The sequence below is a fragment of the Sturnira hondurensis genome, unplaced genomic scaffold (assembly GCF_014824575.4).
Source record: "Sturnira hondurensis isolate 20B ecotype Veracruz unplaced genomic scaffold, ASM1482457v3 Scaffold0000362, whole genome shotgun sequence".
Taxonomy (NCBI): domain Eukaryota; kingdom Metazoa; phylum Chordata; class Mammalia; order Chiroptera; family Phyllostomidae; genus Sturnira; species Sturnira hondurensis.
In genome coordinates, this window is record NW_028072993.1 from 118,170 (window position 1) to 136,680 (window position 18,511).

Here is an 18,511-nt window from a genome sequence, read left to right on the forward strand (position 1 = left end):
TTAAGGTATCGCTCACAAAAAGAGGCATTAATAGATCCAAATAAGGTATTTTTAAGCTCTTAAAGATGCTACGTGTAAATTTTATTGAGATTCAAACTAGTCTTCTGTCATGCTAAAAATTCTTAGTATCTGTTTTATAGAATTATAGGATCTCAAAATAGAAAGTGATCTTAAAAATAATCTAGGCCATTTGAACTTTATTTCACATATGAGACCCAGTGAGAGTAAATGATCTATTTCACATTCAGATGGGGAGCTGGTCCCTGAAAGAGAAGACAGTTTTCTTGCTTCCCTTGGATTTGCTCTCATCACTCAGCTAGTGATTCTTAAAAGTGAACATGAATTTCTCCTGGAGGAGAAGAGTTCAGATTCCTGGGTCAGATGCTTCTTTTAAATAGAACAGTAATCATATTACCAAAATAATGGATGTCGTCATCATAACTGAATAATGAATTTAGGCATATCCTTCAAAAGTTCTACACAGATAAAATAAAAATGGAAGACAAATGAATAGCTTTGGGAAATAATTATTGAATTTACAGACTTACATTTAAAGTTTTCAATGAGTTTTTACCTAAGTAATAAGAAAAAAATATTATGAAAAGAATATTCACCCAGAGATAAGAGTGAACAGTTGAGTCTGCCATGTTCCCAGAGAAGGAGAAATCCCAAGGAAATCAAAGCCAGTGACACTCAAACCGAACCAGCATGGAGGGGTCCTGCCGTTACAGTTTCTCTGTTCCTTAAACCCTCAGGAGTAAGGTTTAAGTAACCTTTTATCAAGGTTTAAGTAAAATGTTAAGAAATGTCCTGATGGTTCTACAAGTAATGATTCCAAACAAAGAAATAAAGTCTGTAGGCTCTATCTTGGGAATTTTGGAATAGACTAGATAAACTTAGAATTGAATGATGGATTTAATTTTTTCTGAACAATGTATCACTATGCTGATTAAAACTCTGTCCCCCAGAAATTGTTTGAGAGTAAAGATTTCAAGAAGAGGACTCAAGTCCTAACCTATTCACAATGCCATGACTACTTGCCAGGATAAAAATCTTTTTTTTAAAGATTTTTATTTATTCATTTATAATGAGGGGGGAAGGGAGGGAGAAAGAGGGGAGAAACATCAATGTGTGGTTGCCTCTTGAGCTCCCCCTGCTGGGGACCTGGCCCACAATCCAGGCATGTGCCCTGACTGAGGAATCAAACCAGGGATCCCTTGCTTCCCGGGCTGGTGCTCAATCCACTGAGCCACACCAGCCAGGGAATTTGCCAGGATAAAAATCTTAATACTGTCTCAGAAACTGATTCCCAACTCCACACAGCCAGCGCTTATTCTCTATTGTTTTGGCCCATTTGCAAATGCCATCCACCACAATGGGCCCAAATGCTCTAAACTTACCACTTACTCTATTTTTCCCTCCAGGATTCCAAACCTTGGCAACATGTAAAAAAATCCCATTTGAGAGAGCTTTTAGGAGGCCAAATGCTGACTTCACAACCAACACCATCACAACCCAGTACCAGAACGCGGTCAGCCACTGGGCCCCTGCCATCATCTACGACCTCTATCTCTGGCTCACAGGAAGGAAGCCCAGGTGAGAGGCTGGGACAACAGCTTTAGGAGCATCACTGCATGGAAGATCAGGGTCCTAAAGTCCTTAGTCCTTACTGCAGCTTGGGATGAAAGGTGACAACTGAAGCTAAAACAATACACACACACACAGAGTTTGGGACAACTGGAATAATAGTGATGAGAAGTCCCAGAGGACCCCTACTTTAAAAATCCTTCATCATAAGAAAGGAAGTTAAATGTTAAGGAATTTGCTTGATGATTTCAGCAAGTAATCATCCACCCCAAAAGAGAAGCATCCCAGACTCTTGTGTCTGGGGTTTTCTAAATTGTTAGGTAATCTAAAAGAAAGGAAAAAAAATGATAAATCGTTAGGTAATCTTCAAATGTGCAATGACGGTAACACCCTCACGCACACAGGGGAAGATGCAGGATGACTTCCTCTTCCTTCTCACAACCATCCAAGGAGGATGTTCTCATCATCCCAATTTTACAAATGAGGAAACGGGAGCTAAGGGAGGAATTTCAAATAGTCTCAAAGACAGAAGAAACATTTGGAGAAATCTGAACTAGGTATACTGCCACCTAGAGGTGAGTGAAGAAATTAGAGGGAACAGGCGGAGTGAAAAGTGTGCAAATGCTGAGGCAGCTCAGTCGCCACGCGGCTGTGACAGGACATACTCATTTCTCGCTGTCTCACTTAAACGTTAGATGTGTCTGAGGAGTCATTATTATTATAATTACCAAAGGCAACTGCTGCAGTCAAGAATCAGAAATATGAACAGTCTTGCCTTCCATGCTAGCTTCTTGATAAAGGAGGAAGTCTCTCTCGGCAGGATTAGTTTCCATTCTTACTAGCAGAGCAAATGACTAAAACTTAGGCTATGTAGAATTTCTCCAAATTTTGCAGAGACCTTCTTAAGAGCTTATAAGTCGGTTATGGCCAGCTTCTCCTTGAGCAGAGAAAAGGGGACACTGTGGCTATGAGGAAGATATTTGTATGGGGCTAATTACATAAAGGTGTGAAAAGGAGAAAAACGAAACATTGTAAGCAGAAACGCTAAAGATTTTAAAATACACCAGGGGAGGAAGAAGACCTGATTAAGACCAAAGTTCAAGAGGCAGAAAAGAAGAACACAGGGAGGAAGAGGCCCAATAAAAATCTTTATGAATTTTGTTTGTGAGAAATTAAATCGTAGTATTTGGGAAATGGGTAAGTTTGTTTTGTGATAGAAATGTTAAGAATCTTCATGGCAGAGAATGATAGAATTTTTCCAGACCCTCTCCCTCCCCAAGTGAGTTTGTGTGTTATCTGTGCATTTACAACCACATGTGGAAATAGATATATTTTTGCTTTAAGGCAAACAAATCCAAGTGCCCGTGCACTTTTCCAGAACATGCCACTGGGTTTGGGGAAGATGCTGGGGGTGTCGTTGCTGGGCTGGGAGGTATGGGGTTGCCCTAAACCACGGTTCTGTCAGTTTGGCCAACCACACCAACAGATGGGCACATACGTTGTTTTTTTTCCTGACGGACTCTCGGCAATACTTTGCAAAAATCAACCTTTTGAACTGTCAAACTAAAAGACAAGAAATGGCATCTCTTTGTGACTTTTATTCAAGCCCCAAGTCCTTAGCCCTCACTTTTGTTCATTAGACAACACATTCAAGTTTTCTTCTCTGTCAGTGGTTCATGCGACATTTGTTCATTCCGCATTCAAGTTTTCCCTTCTGTGAGTTGCCTGCTTCTGTTTCTCACCTATTTTTCTACTGGGTTGGGGTTGGTGTTGTTAATTTATGGAAACTTGTGTATATCTGTGTATGGGTCTGTGTAGATCTATATTTGATATATTTTCTCCAAGGCTGTTTCTTATGTCTTTGAATATGAAATTTTTACATTGAATAATACAAAGGAAGCTACATATAATGTAGTTCTTAAGAGTTTGGAGTCAGATTTCTGACTTCACTGATTTAGCCACATGAGCCCTAGATTACTTAACCTCTTAAAACCTAAATTCATCACCTGTAAAAAATAAAAATAAAAGGTAGCAATCTTATGTATCTTACAGGGTTTTGCGTAAGAGTATACAGTAATCACTATTTTTACTAAAGTTTTAAATTTTTATGTGATAAAATGAATCACTCTGATGACTTTTGCATTTTATGTAATAAGAAGACCTTCTCTACCTGAGAAAAAGTTTTCTTTCTAAAAGAAAGAAAACTGATATAGTCCCATACATACAATCATATTGTACACTGATTATTTTAAGAATGAAAATGTATGCCCTGGCCAATAGAGCTAAGGTAGTTGGGCATCATGCTGCAAACCAAATTGGTGGTTCGATTCCCAGTCAGAGCACATGCCTGGGTTGCACATTTGGTCCTCCATCAGGGGGCACACGAGAGGCAGCTGATAGATGTTTCTCTCCCTGTCTTTCTTCCTCCCTTTCCTCACTCTCTAAAAATAAAAAAATAAAAATAATAACAAAAGAATGAAAATAAGTCCGTTGAAATCACATCGATTACATCTGAGTTATAAAATGGATAAAGAATGTCTTACTCCATTTGCTCTGTTGCAATAGAACACCAGGGACTGGGTGGCTTATAAACAGTGCAGTTTCTTTCCCATAGTTCTGGAGATTGGGGAATCTGAGATGCGGATGCGTGGGCAGATGGGGTGCGTGCCGAGGGCCCACTACCATGTTCCCAGACAGCCATCTTTTTTTCTGTGCCCTCACATGCTGCGAGGGCCAAGGGAGATTTCTGGGGGTGTCTTTGATATGAGCTAAATACCATAAATACTATAAATACCTTCCTCTAAATACCATCACATTAGGGGAAGTAAGTTTTGCCATATGAATTTCAGGGAGACACAAATATTTAGTCTGTAGCAAAGATGTTACAAAATAATAGCTAAATGGAACCCTGTTATGACACTTGTATCAATGAACAATGATTTTACCTCCTACCTAAGAATTTCCCATGATACAATGCAAGAAGTACCTCATGAGTCATTAGATAAGTGGGCATTAGGATTGACCAGAAATAAGACTCAATTCCCAAAACGGCATCATAAGTCATTCCAGGGTCAACTACAATAATCACTACTCCCAAGGTATGCCTGATAAGGTGAAAATCAAATGTTCTGTAGGCCAAAGGTGCTTTGTTGCCAGAAGTCCTAGGTTTGAGCATTAGCTATGTGACCATAAACCTATTAATTCTTCTGTAAGATGAAAATAAATAATATAGATGTTTTTTAATTTTTTAAATATTTTAGAAAATATTTTTATTTATTTTAGAGAGAGGGAGAGAGAGAAACATTGGAGTAAAAAAGAAACATAGATTTGTTGCTTCCCAAAGGCGACCTGACCAAGGATCGAACCCATAACCTAGGTATGTGCTCTGACCGGGAATTGAACTGGAACATGCTGGTGTACGGGACGACAAGCCTGTCAACTGAGCCACCCAGTCAGGGCAAGTAATATAGGTACTAACCTCACAGGCTTATGTTGTGAGGAGCGATAGGATCATATATGGAAGTTTTTTATAAATTGTTAGGTTGGGAAGTTCCCACTGTGGAGCTGGTTCTGACCACAGGACTGGAGGATGTGGTCTACTTTAAGTAATGGGACATGGGGAGATAAGATTACAGAAGCAGAGGCTTTTTGAGGCCAGTCAAAGCTGGGTTGGAATTTTGGTTTTGATACCTATTATTGTGGCCACTTCATCTTAAGGTCACTTTACCCATTCATAAAAATGCAGATTTAGCCCTGACCAGTGTGGCTCAGTTGGTCAGATGTCATCTTGAAAAGCAAAAAGGTCACTGGTTCAATTCCCAGCCAAGACACATGCCTGGTTTGTACGTTTGGTCCTCGGACTTGGTATTTCTTTCCTCTTTTTCTCCCTCCTTTCCCCTCTAAGAACAAATGAAATACTTTTTAAATGCATATGTATTCCTACCTAACAGAGAGGCTATGAGAATTAGTGGAGATAGTTTCAAAAAGTATCAGCACCATGCCGAACAAGAGTGGGTCATCAACAAATGTTATTTTCCCTTTCGCTCTGAATTGCAGTCAGCATCACAATTAGCATCTGGCAATAGAATGAGAGAAGTGCCTCATGAGTCATGAGGGGTATGGGTACTAACACAGTCAACACTTCTGCCCAGGAATTATATGCTAAGACCTTGGGTCCATCTATTTTTTTTCAAACCCAGTAACATATAATACAGAAGAGAAATCATTTTTCTAATTGTCTACCTCGGAATTCAAAGACTGAATTGTGTGCCATTAAGAATGGCTGCCTGGCTCGGTTTTTAAAATGCTGCTCTCGTGGAGATGATAGAAAAGAGGGAGAGGAGGGGTTTGATGCTATCAAAATGCTTCTTCAGCTTCATCCTCTTCCCTTCATTCAATAGACAGTTGTTGTGGAAGGAAAATATGAGCAAGTTTTCATGAAGTTTGGAAGGAAAGATGGAAGGAATTTTTCACATATTTTTCTCAAAAGTAATTTCTCATGCGTTCCTAGAGAAACAGAGAAGCAATCATCTGTGCTGTGCTGACATCTGCTCCTTTCTGACCTTTGCCAGGATGACAAAGGTCATGAACCGGCTTTTAAGAACTATTTCCCTACTGGAGTATTTCTTCAACCGGAGCTGGGAATGGAGCACCAACAACACAGAAATGCTAATGTCCGAGCTGAGTCCTGAAGACCAGAGAGTAAGTACAGCACTGCCTTAACCGACTGGGAAATCACTCATTTGGAATTTGAAAGTGTTTGGTCTGGAAAGCTGATGAATAAAGTTTCAGTTATATACAGGGTTTTTTTTTCCCACTAAGAAAATCAGTCAATGCTACTAACACAGTTGCAGGAAACCAGTTTCATGTGTGTAGAAGATCTAGGTTCTTAGATTTCTCACTTATGTACTGCAGTCATGCTTCATAATCTTACTCAGCTTTAATCTTTCGTTCACCCTCATAGCTGTTATCTTTTCAGCAAACATTCTGTATCTGTGTCTTTCCCCCCACAGCCATAGCGTACGACTGAGAAAAATAATCATTGTATTGCTCACAAACGCTCTCATCCACTGTCCTTGTCATATCAAAACCACTGGTGCCTCTCAAGCTATAGTTTCTTCCTATGTTTTAAAGCTAGCCTCTGTCTACTCTCTATTCCATCCCATGAGGCCTCCCTCCGTCAGCACTGTCCTCTTGCCAGCTTTGCCGATCTCACTCCCTGTAACGAATTCAGTGGTTCAGACTCGGATTTCTCAAAACTGGCCTTCACTTTCATTGCTTGGCATCAGTGTCATTTATTTCTTTACACTAGCTTTTTGGCCATCGCAAGCGATAAATCTTTCTGTATTTCTGAAATTCACAGATACAGAAATCTTTTGTACTTTGTACATGCTCCTAGCTTTTCTGCCCAGGGAGTCATGAGTTTCTTGAACATGTCATTACTTTCCAGTTCAACTTTAAAGTTTTCACTCTCTTGATTGACATTTTTCAAATCAATTTTTTTTAAAAAGCATTTCTTGGGGTAACTTGTTCTTGATAGCATGTAGAAGAAACCAAGTCATCTTGAGAAGTAAATATTAGATAGGGAGCTAGTCTCGCGTGCCAGCTAAGGGTTTTACTTATACATTCTGCCTCGGAGAGCATGATTCAAATCCAGGTCCTAGAGTTTAGGTCGTGGTACCTAAAGGTTACTTGCAAAGTCAAACACTATAGATGTTATATTCACAAGCTAGATGAGATTTAGAGGGCTATTTTAAGCCAAATCATGACTGAGTACCCATGCAATTAACATGAAATAGAGCTATTTTCATAAATACTTACATACCTTCACTAGACAGAATAATTCTAAGTACCTGTTAGAAATGCATGGATGATTGATCAAACCAGCTTATTTAAAAAGCCTTCAAGTTATTGTACATGTTTTAAAAATTAGTTTCCAATGTTAGATAGGCTTATTTTTATAGCATTTTCTCCATGGAGTTTACCCATCTAAATAATTCAAAAGGTAATAAAGTTAAGAGTTTCATTTTTGACATTTTACTATTTTAACCTAAAATAACTTCAAATCCCATGAAAAATTAAATGTGCAGTAGACTTAACATTTGCTTTCAAATGATCTCAGCAAAGGCAAGAGTCCTAAACACTTGGATTTAATGGCCGAACTCTGGTGTGGCTCAGCCCTGTTTGATTTGCTGTATGGAACCAGGTTTCTACCCTAGGGCTGCACTGAAATCTAACTTAGAAAAGTGAAATGGTCTAAGAACTAAAGGTCTCTGTTCATGTAGATGAATAAATAATATTATTTGGTGATACCTGTGGAAAAATAACACATCCAAACAAAATGGCTACAGAAGTACCTTTGGAACGCAGTTCAGCTTTGGGGCAAGTCTGTGAAGCGCTCAGTGACTTGTGAATCTCCTCTGCTCTTTGTTGGTGTGGAGCATTACCTCAAATATCTGAGACATCTTAAACATGTATAGTAACCAAAATAAAAATAAGAATAAAATAAAGCATGAAGGATGAGAATGAAAAACACAGAATGTCCATGTGTGGTCTACGAGATCACACCTAAGCCAGTGCAGTTAAACAGTGAGTTTGTTCTCGAGTTTTTGGTAGAAAAGTAAAAAGGAAAATAGTTTCGTGGTATTCTTTGTCCAAAAGGAGAAAATATACTAGTGTTCCAAGAAAAGCAAAGCTTTTCTTACCACTTAACTCTAAAAGAAATGTTTTGAAGGGCTCCATTTAGTGGATATTATAATGGATAATATTGCTAAAGCAAATACAAAATATAAATCCTGCTAAGTTATTCCTCAAGGCATTGCTTCCCAAAGTTAGCCTTCATCTACATAACTAAGTAGTGATATTGTAGGAAAGGATGGTTGGCCAAGGGGACACCCCCAAACTTGAGAGAAATGGAAAGAAAATGACATAATTTGTTTGTCCCTAACATAGTATTCCCATCACTTTTAAAAATAATTAATCTGCCTTTGGCTGAAATAAAATTAGATTTCACCAGACTAATACCGGTTCCTTAAATTTCCCTCACAAGACTTCTTAAAGGTCAAATATTCGTGCTTGATCTGTTTAAATATTGCTAAGCAAATGGTAATCCATATTATCACTGCCTTTAAAGTAACAGCTCAAATAATCTATTTTGAGGGGTCAAACCTAAGTCTAATCTATTTTGAGGGGTCAAACCTAAGTCTTCTAAACTGGCTGACACTCATTTACATAAAAGAAACTTGGTTAAGTGAACAAAGTGATTGTCCACTTTGCAATTTTAGCAATCCACTGTCTTTTTGCCTTTCAGGTATTCAACTTCGATGTGCGCAAGTTGAACTGGTTGGAATACATTGAAAATTATGTTTTAGGAGTTAAGAAGTATTTATTGAAAGAGGATATGGCTGGAATCCCAGAAGCAAAGCAACACTTAAGAAGGTAAGCATAGTCAGTCACTTAATATTTATTGAGCACTTACTTTGTGTATCTGATTTTTATACCGGACATGAAATTTGAGTGGGAGAGGGGAGGAATTAATGTTGTTGAAGCATTTACTACTCTTAACAGGTCCTTCCCTGCGTACTATGCCCTGTGATATACTGTTTCACTTAGACTTCCGAACACCCTATGAGGAAGGTATTATTTCTGTTATCCAATTTTTATCAAAGACTAGTTAGGTTCAAACAAGGTAACTTGTTCATAATAACATGGTAAGTACAAGAGCCAAATTCGAACCCAAACTTCCCTGATTCTCCTATCACACCCTATGGTAATATGACAAACTATGGGAATGATCCCTGATAGTCACCATAATGTGATATAGAGAAAGGATACCCAACAAGAGACCTGGTCACATGATTTAACATGGCAAATCACATAACGACTCTTCAAGTCCTTCAACTGTCTTAAATTTATCCCTTAAGACAAAGAATTACAGCAGTCTGGTATAATTCTGGTAGAAGCAAAAGGTTTTTAATACAGGGAGGGTAAAAATGTCAAAATAAATTGCAAACAGAATGGAACTTTGATTAGTAGGCTAAGAAATTTAGAACCTACCCTCTAATGGGTAGGTTTTACCTGAGTGAACAAGAACCCGTGAAGATTTGTTATATGGTAATATGATCGAAGTATATTCAAGAAAGATTGTTAGTCTTGTTTGCAAGATAGGTTAGAAAAAGGTCTGAGAAAGAGAAACTATTCAGGGTAATATTATAGAAATCTGGTTACTGAGAAAATGTAGAAATAAAAGATATAAAATCAAAAGGCTATCAGGTCATTTGTCTTTAACTACTTGCTTGTCACAGCCTGGAACCGACACTATCTGAAGTGTATGCTTCAGATAACATTAGTTGGGTACTTGGCACTGTTTTAACTTTGGTTATATATTTCTGTTCCCCAGACTCCGCAACATTTACTACCTCTTTAATACGGCCCTCTTCCTCATCGCCTGGCGCCTTCTCATTGCAAGATCTCAGATGGCTCGGAATGTCTGGCTCTTCATTGTGAGCTTCTGTTACAAATGCATCTCCTACTTTAGGGCATCCAGCACGCTCAAGGCCTAAGGACATTTGTCAGTCTTTACTTATCTGGAACCTTTCAGATACCTCTACAACAGTGAACTGTGGTTCTCAGAATGAGGAAGTAACAAAGAATATGTAACCTCATTACCTGTCCAATGTGCTGTCACACATTCATCTGTTTCTTAATTGTATGTTTTTTTATTACAGTGAGAGAAGGAAAGTCATGTCCTGCCCTATAAGCACATATATTTAGGAACAAATTATTTCCAGACTGTTTTCTAACACTCTAGTCTATGTCCTTGAATAAAAAACACCAAAGCACAACCCTATTTCTACACTTAGCACTCTTCTCGAGAGGACTAGTTTCAACTCAGAAAAACATGGAAGAACACATGGCAGAAGCTGAATTATGCTAAAAAAAAAAAAGAGGCAGTTCTAACCTTGGGACTATTCTGGGGTACCCAGTGTAACGGTTTAACATCAGTGTGAGAGAATGGTCACAACATCCTCTCAATGCTGTGATAGAAATACTTAAATTCTCCACTGAAGTTTGCTTCCTTTTTGTGGAGTCAAAAAGGACACCATGGAGTCCTGGTTGAGGGCTGGGGGAATTAGAAAAGTGGACTTACATTTAATATTTTTCTTAACTATATCCACTTCTGAAACCTAAAGAGAACTGAGGTGTAAATAATTATGTACAGAATGAGGGCCCAATCATATCTGCATTAAGATTTGTTTTTTATGTTTTTAACTAAAAATCCTCATAATTTGAATTTGACAACTATTCTTTCTAAATCTTTTGAATTACCAATTTTCTTGATAACCTTCTCTCAAGCATTTCCTTCTTCTTCATTAAAGTCACCAAACCCCTTATATTCAAACTTATTTTACTCAGGCCTCAGTGACAAATGGAAAGTTCTAGGCTGGAATCACAGAAAAACCCAGTTCCCTGGTCTTTGTCACTGAGGAAAGGAAAATTTCAAAACTTTAAATGCTAGTTTTAGTCTTTTTCTATAAAGTGGGGAAGATGACTCTTCTGTGACCCCCAGTATTGGCTAGTACTTTGATCATCCAACTGTACAATGTACAGCAAGAGAGGTCATTACGTGACTCCAAGTTTAGAGAATAGGTGTTTTGTTAAAAATATTTTGTGTAATGAAAATGAATTAGTACTATATTTATTCTCAAATTTGTTTTAATAATAATCCAAACTCTCCTCATATTTGAGAAGTCAGTGTGTGGTGTAGTATTTGATGTTAAAAACATGAACTATTACTCAAATATAATACCTGAGGCCTACACAATTAAAAATAATTGCAACTACTAGAAAATTCAATGAGCATAGGATGTTAACAAGTTATGTTTATGCTCACTCTCTGGGATACTTGGTAATATTTAGAATGACACATTCAAGTGGCTGACGTGTGCAAAGCCTTGAGGGCAGCTTCTAGCATTATTTGCGATTTTTCTGAGCCTGTAAAGGACATTTTGCAGGAACTCTTCTGGGCAGTGTCTTTCCCAATCTCATCTAAGTTCTGGGAACTACTTTCCGGGGCAGACAACACAGCTCTGAAACAAACACCTGGTGATCTTCAGCTTGCGATGTCTATTTTTGAGTTACATTGATAAAGATACAAACTAGGTATGGTAAAAAGTGAAATCAAGATATGTACTTCAATGAGATTGGATAAAACATAATAGTTCTAAGAATGTATTACCTTTTGATTATTGTTTCACTAATTGAATAAATTTCACTGATCAAGTATTCATTTTGGCTTTTGATTAAATGAAAATTTGAATTTAAAATGTTTCTCTCTTCCTGTATTTATCTTTAACTGTTGACTGTTGCCGATTTCCATCCCACTGAGAAAAAAGGCTATAATCTTCCAAAGAACCTATGAGACTAAATTAACACATAGGTACATAAGGCTTCAGTTTCTCACACCATTAACAGGGTTGTGTCTACGTGCTGAAGCAGGTTCTCTGGCATTCAAGAAATGATATGAATAAAGTTCTCTTGTGATTAAGCAGTCAGAGTAGATAGGTGTCTGTATGAAAGAAATTATTTTAAACCAAGACCAATTAACAAGGATTTGAGTGCCTAAGTGCAATGAGAAACAACCTTCCACTTTGGGGGGAAAGGGATGGCAAGTAACAGAAAGGAAAGGTATTCTGTGTTTAAAGAGCAGTCTCAGTAATCCCTACGCTCTGTACTCACTAGATACCTGATGCAGTGGTAAGACATACTACCAAGTTGAAGACAGCCACCACCCGAGGCAACTGATACTAGAGAAAGTTGAGGTAGATGGGCCCACAACTCAGAAAAACATTTCTCACAATTTTATACCAATGTAACATCATCATTCCCAGTAAACAATTTAAATAAATGACTTAGAACCTGAAGGTAAACAGTCTGAGAGACTAACAACCAAATAGTGTTATCTCACAATGCCCTTAACAGGTCAGCCCTAAGTTTCCAAAAACATCAATATTTTCCAAAGTTCGCAAGAATCACATGTGAATTTCCATGTGGCTATTTTTCTAGAACTGCAAGTCTGATGTTCTGGAAACACAAGCAACTACCTACAGTAAAAAGTATGGTTGTTCCATATGCCCACACAATGTATGGAAACGTGTTCACTGCCTAGATTAGTTTTTAAATACATATATATATTTTAAAAGGTTAATGAAACCAGCAGTTGCTAGATTTAAGATGTAATTTGCTTATCCGAAGGTAGTACCCTGTGAAGTGTAGCTACGCAAGGCAAAGGATGATTAACTGAAACTGAGTTTAAATAGCTAGAAATGACTCTTCTAGCTATTCACTTTTAGTATGTCCATACTTTAGTATATACATAATCAACTGATTTACACAATCAATTAGTGTAACTGCTCGAAAACAGAGAGCAATTTATAAACTATTTATTATACAGCTTATCTAAATTGTTCCTGAAGGTCTGCTTTAGTACTATATGTAGCTGACGTTAATGGATACTTTTCCCCACACCTTCTCATTTTAAGTTTTACCTAAAATTAGACAATATGGTATAAATGAGTTATATTTTGATGAACTGTTAATCTAATTCCTTTAGACAAACATTCATCTGAAAATAATGAGTTTTACTTTCCCTTTTTAATCTGGATGGCCTTTATTTCTTTTTCTTGTCTACCTGCTTTGGCGAGAACTGCCAACACCATTCAGAATGAAGCTGGTGAGGGTGGCCCCCTGGTCTTGGTCCTGGTCATAGGGGAACAGCTTTGTTTTCACCACTGTTGTATTAGCTGAGTTAATAAGCATTCCACACAATTTGGAGTTGCTAAAAAAATTCAATGTTTTGCTGATTATAATCTTCAATTCTACTGATAGCTTGCATCAAATGTTCAATTTAAATCATGCATTTATATTTAACAAGATAAAATAAGTCCAATCTCATAATTTAAATTATGAGATTGCTTTGTCTGGAGAAAAGCAAATATAACTAAGTGATATTTAAAGACTGCTATAGTTTTCCTGGGCTGGAGAAGCTCAAACACGAGGAACGGAGCCTTTATTATGGATACACGACTGTGGAAGGACAAAGACACTGTTTTACGATGTGTCATTTCATTTAGAGTCTAACACCCAAGACTGACACTAAATGAGTGGATTTTGTTCTTTTAAAACAAAACACAAAAACCCAAGGCAGTTTGTTTCCTACTCTTGAAATAATGCAAAGTCTTTTCATCACTAAAGAACTATTTCAGAGGGGAAAAAATTCTAAGGACCTAGTTGGATATTAGTCCAGGCAGCAAGGTGTGAAGAAATGGTGATCTCTCTAGACAGTGCTGACCAAGGGCGATCTCCTCTGGCTTACTGAGAATTTGCTAGAACTCTGAATATGAGGGGAAGTACGGGTTAGAGGGCATGGTGAAATCTGTACGGTCCTAAGGCTCAGGTGAAGTACATTTTTTTTAAATACTTTAGTTATTTATTTTCAGAAAGAGGGGAAGGGAAGGAGAGAGGGAGAGAAATATCAATGTGTGGTTGCCTCTCATGTGTCCCCCACTGGGAACTGGCCTGCAACCCAGTTCCCTGACTGGGAATCGAACCATGATCCTTTGCTTCACAGGCCCGCGCTCAATCCACTGAGCTACACCAGCCAGGGCTGAAGTACATTTTAAACAATAAAAAATACGCATCTTGAATTCAGATTTAAGATCCTAAGTTTTAAATTTTAAGGCAAGGATGTTGCATGTAAATTTACTTTTGGGGACTAAATGACTAATCTGAGATATAAAGACAGACTGTATAATATTGCCTCCCATTACAGCATTAAAAAGAGATCTTTTTTCTTTGTGAATTCCAAAGTGTGTATTGATTATAAATTTTGCTTGCATTTGTAAATTTATTATAAAAATTCAGTGCTTTGTATCATAAAATGTGTATGAGAAAAGTGTGATATTAATCACCTAAGTTGAAAGTTAGAATTTTGTGACTAGTATTGAGTTAAACTTTTAGCAAGAAGTGGTCTGAAGCACACAAATACTGCAGCAGAAAATTATTCACCTAAATATTTCACCTCTTCTTACTGGCCAATGAATGCAAATACAGTTTAAAATTTTTTCATATAACTTGAGATCTCAACTTTTAAAGTATTTAGGCTGAAGTATATACATGTAAATACTATGAACAGCCTAATAAAATAAAAAGCAGGATTGAGTTAGTAAAGTTAGATATCTTACTGAAGGCACCCCAGGCACCAACCAAAGTGCCCAATAGGAAGGTAGGTCAGTATGGTGTTCTCTGCAATTGAAAAGAAACACTTGGTGAGATCAAAACACTTAACAAATCTTAACATACTCCCTCATCCACCATCCAAAGGGCTGGTCAGAATCTTATGTATTGACTGCCAAAAATCTGATCTTGCTATTCAAGGAATTTCAGCCGGAAACCTTTCTTAACTTTTAAAATAAAAATCACTAGCAAAGCTGAATTTTTAAAAAAAAATTCCTTTTGCAGTTTTAATTTCATTACAATTTCAATATGGTATTTGGAAAACATGAAAACAAATATATATATGTACCAAAATATTTTTTTTAATTCTTAAAGATACCTGTCATAATCCTAACAGTAAGAAAATAATTCTTGTTTTTCCTTCCATTAAAACCCCCCTGAAATTTTATTGAACTTTCTGACAAGCAAACTTATAAAACCAAAATTCAGTCTAAAAATAGCTAAAATTCTAATTCTCTCCAGCTGAAATTCCTTGAGACATGGTCTATTTAGTTCCTAGTCTAACTTCATTGGAAATATCTGAAGAAATCAAAAATACATGGATTGTTTTGGAATTTTCTGGATTCAAGTATCTTTCAAAGCATGTTATGTCACCTGTATTAATCAGTTAACTTTGTGGCTCCTAATGATAAAATGTGTATTTTAAACATTGATGCTTCTGTTATTTTCAGCAAAATATCATTCAATGTAAGCTTTACTGCAATGTAGTTTTATCGGTATTTCTCCTCTTGCTACATTACTGTCCCAACTATTTTCAAAAAAACTTTTTTAACCTTCAAAAAAAATCCATTTGAAAAACTGTAACCGTGACAGCCTGTCCTCTAAAAGCCATGATTTTAAATCCAGTTTTCAGTCTTGGCCTTGCTCCTCACCGGAGTTTTTGTCTCCTCACGTCCCTAAATGATTGTAAACATGGGGATTGGTTGGTAATCCTTCCATTATTAAGCATTACATAAGGAAAACTGATGTTGGCACACGAACTCCAAATAAGTTTTTAATGGCACCTGAGTGATATCTCCCTTATTATTTTTAATCTTTTATAGTCTGAAAACTTTAAATAAAGCCTTAAATAGTGAGAAATCCAGAACAACACAATCTAATACAGTCCCCCGCACTCAGGACATTCTGAACGCAGACACTTCTCCCACCCAGATTCACAGTTCAGTGGTCACCGTTTAATGTGATCGTCTCCCAGACACGACAGCTTGTTTCCCTTGAAGAGTTGCCTCACACTTCTATTTTATTTAAAGTTACCCTGTTGCCTACTCACCACAAAATGTACAAAATATCCTACTTTTGCTCTTAATATTTTACAAACTGGTAATTTCCATCATCAGTAGTGGATCTTTTTTATTACCCACCCCAACTCCAAAATATACCAACAATATAATGATCATATTAGGAAATTTAGCAGGTTTTTAAAAAATGTGCTTTCTTCTCCCCATGTAAGTGCCCACTATACAATTTGTGAATGATACTTCTGTTACATATTACAGCACCTATATACCTGCCCCTCTAAGAAGTCACCTTAGTCTTCCATGACCCTGCCTTGAAAAGTTAACAAAGTCAACAGCCAGAGTTTAAAGAAAAGCAGTTACCTTCATAAAGCCAAATTACTGGTAAATGGTCTCGTCATTATGGCTTAACATTAGCAATATGGCTACAGCATGTGAGCCCATTCCTGTTCGCCTCTGGTAACAGTGTGACCTGATCACAACTTTTCAAAGTCTAGACTAGTTTTCCATATGTTTTACATATTTTATTCTGACACGGTATTTTAAAAACAAAAGGACGCAGACATTAGCACTATTAATGCCTTTTTCTTTAGACGCCGTTTAACTTCTTTCCTTCAGGTATTCAAGGTCTGATTTTGAAACAGCCCATTCGCTGTGAAAATATCAGGAAGGGTCATCTTCAAAGCAATATTCCAGTTGGGCCTCCTCACTGATTAGCTGCATAATTTCTTCTAGGACATTTGTAACAGACACAACATATATAGGATTTCAGTTTCGGTTTTCTTTTTTTTTTCTAGGTATGAATCCTGCTTCTTATTCATATTTTTCTTTTGAATATATTGCACAATATTTTCTTATTAAAAAAAGGTTTTATATCTCAGGCAAAAAGTTTTTCTCCTTCATCTGGGAGGTGCTAATGTGTATTATTTTCTAAAAGAGGTAAGTGGTTGTTTGTGTGGCCATCCTCAAAGGGAACCTATGGAGAAAGAGACCAGAGCATCAGTTTTACTCCTTATGCTATTTCCTCCAAACACAATGTTTTATTTGGGGCAATTTTTTGGGGGGGTACCAAAAATACTATTTAGATTTAACAATGATACTGTGAGTTTGAGATCAATACCATTTATTCTACACCACTTACAGAGCTGACGGGTTTGTGGGATCCAAGTCTGAAACGACAGTAAATTATTTCAACTATATATTTTCCAATTCCATGTAACATGCCTGTAAAAAAATGTTTTAATTAATGATTTTAATGAAATTTCTTAAATTGCTATATAATATAAAACTAAACTAGTTATTAATGGAATAAATTAAGGAAAGAAATAAAGCAGTCTGCTTTACTCCCACAGTTAAAAATAACAAGACAGTTAAATTAATTTCTTTTCAAAATTACAAAACCAAGTAATTCATGATCTTGACAAAGCAATCTCTTCAAGGGTGCTTCATAACTGACACCCACATAATTTTGAAAAATAAATAATATGAGCACCAGAAATTTAAATGCATTTAAATAAGCAGTGACAAAAAGACTTTTACAAGAAAAGCCAGTCATTCATCTAAAAAATATAATTAATAAGTATATAAACTACTTGGCTCCATGTAATATTGAATAGGCGTTGGGGAAAAGAAGGAATTATTTACTTTTTTTAATCTACTGTACTCAACTCTCAAATTTTCATGATTATAATTCTACAAGTTACCATTTTTGAGAGGACTCCATAATCTTAGGGCAAAAAGGCCCAATCATAAAAACACTGACTGAACTATTGTAGCTTAAACTACCATAATATATGATTTTACATAATATACAGTTAAAAATACTTTAAGTGAATAAGAAAATTTACATTCAGCCCTGGCTGGTGCAGCTCAGTGGATTGAGCGCAGGCCTGCGAACCACATGATCGCGGTTCGATTCCCAGTCAGGGCACATGCCTGGGTTGCAGGCCAGTTCCCAGCAGGGGACTCACGAGAGGCAACCATACATTGATATTTCTCTCCTTCTCTCCTTCCCTTCCCTTCTAAAGATAAATAAATAAAATCTTTAAAAAAATAAAAAAGAAATAAAATTTACATTCAAGTGTCTACTATTTCTAAGTGTCATTTATTTCTAAGTATTTTCTTGTCTAATCCTACAACACACTTGCACAGAAACCATCATTCCCTTTTTTATAAATGAAAAAACATCTTTAGAAAGGATAGGTGATCTTCAGGAGGCGACCACTATACATATATGGCAGGACTTGGACTCACGCCTAGGGTCGTTCTAGCTCACTAAGCCATCTCCCTTAAGTCACTGAATGCAGTAAATCTAGTTATGTTTAACACTTGCAATTAATTTTGGAGGTTTGGAATGAAGTCTTGAAGTATAAATTCTTAATTTTATCAAAACATGA

At 36.8% G+C, this 18,511-nt stretch overlaps 2 protein-coding genes across 2 annotated transcripts in view; one reads left to right on the forward strand and one right to left on the reverse strand.

Moving 5' to 3' along the window:
• FAR2 (fatty acyl-CoA reductase 2) overlaps window positions 1-11,912 on the forward strand; it is a 124,545-nt gene extending 112,633 nt beyond the window's left edge. Inside the window, exons 9-12 of the mRNA XM_037031997.1 lie at window positions 1,425-1,596; window positions 6,159-6,288; window positions 8,897-9,024; window positions 9,986-11,912. Coding sequence (XP_036887892.1) covers window positions 1,425-1,596; window positions 6,159-6,288; window positions 8,897-9,024; window positions 9,986-10,148 — 593 coding nt within the window. The 3' untranslated portion in view covers window positions 10,149-11,912. The remainder of the gene's footprint in view (window positions 1-1,424; window positions 1,597-6,158; window positions 6,289-8,896; window positions 9,025-9,985) is intronic.
• Window positions 11,913-15,891: 3,979 nt separating this feature from the next.
• The window catches only part of ERGIC2 (ERGIC and golgi 2), a 39,942-nt gene continuing 37,322 nt past the window's right edge, over window positions 15,892-18,511 (reverse strand). Inside the window, exons 13-14 of the mRNA XM_037032134.1 lie at window positions 17,257-17,339; window positions 15,892-17,091 (exon numbers count right to left, since the gene is read on the reverse strand). Of these exons, the coding sequence (XP_036888029.1) occupies window positions 17,029-17,091; window positions 17,257-17,339 (146 nt within the window). The 3' untranslated portion in view covers window positions 15,892-17,028. The remainder of the gene's footprint in view (window positions 17,092-17,256; window positions 17,340-18,511) is intronic.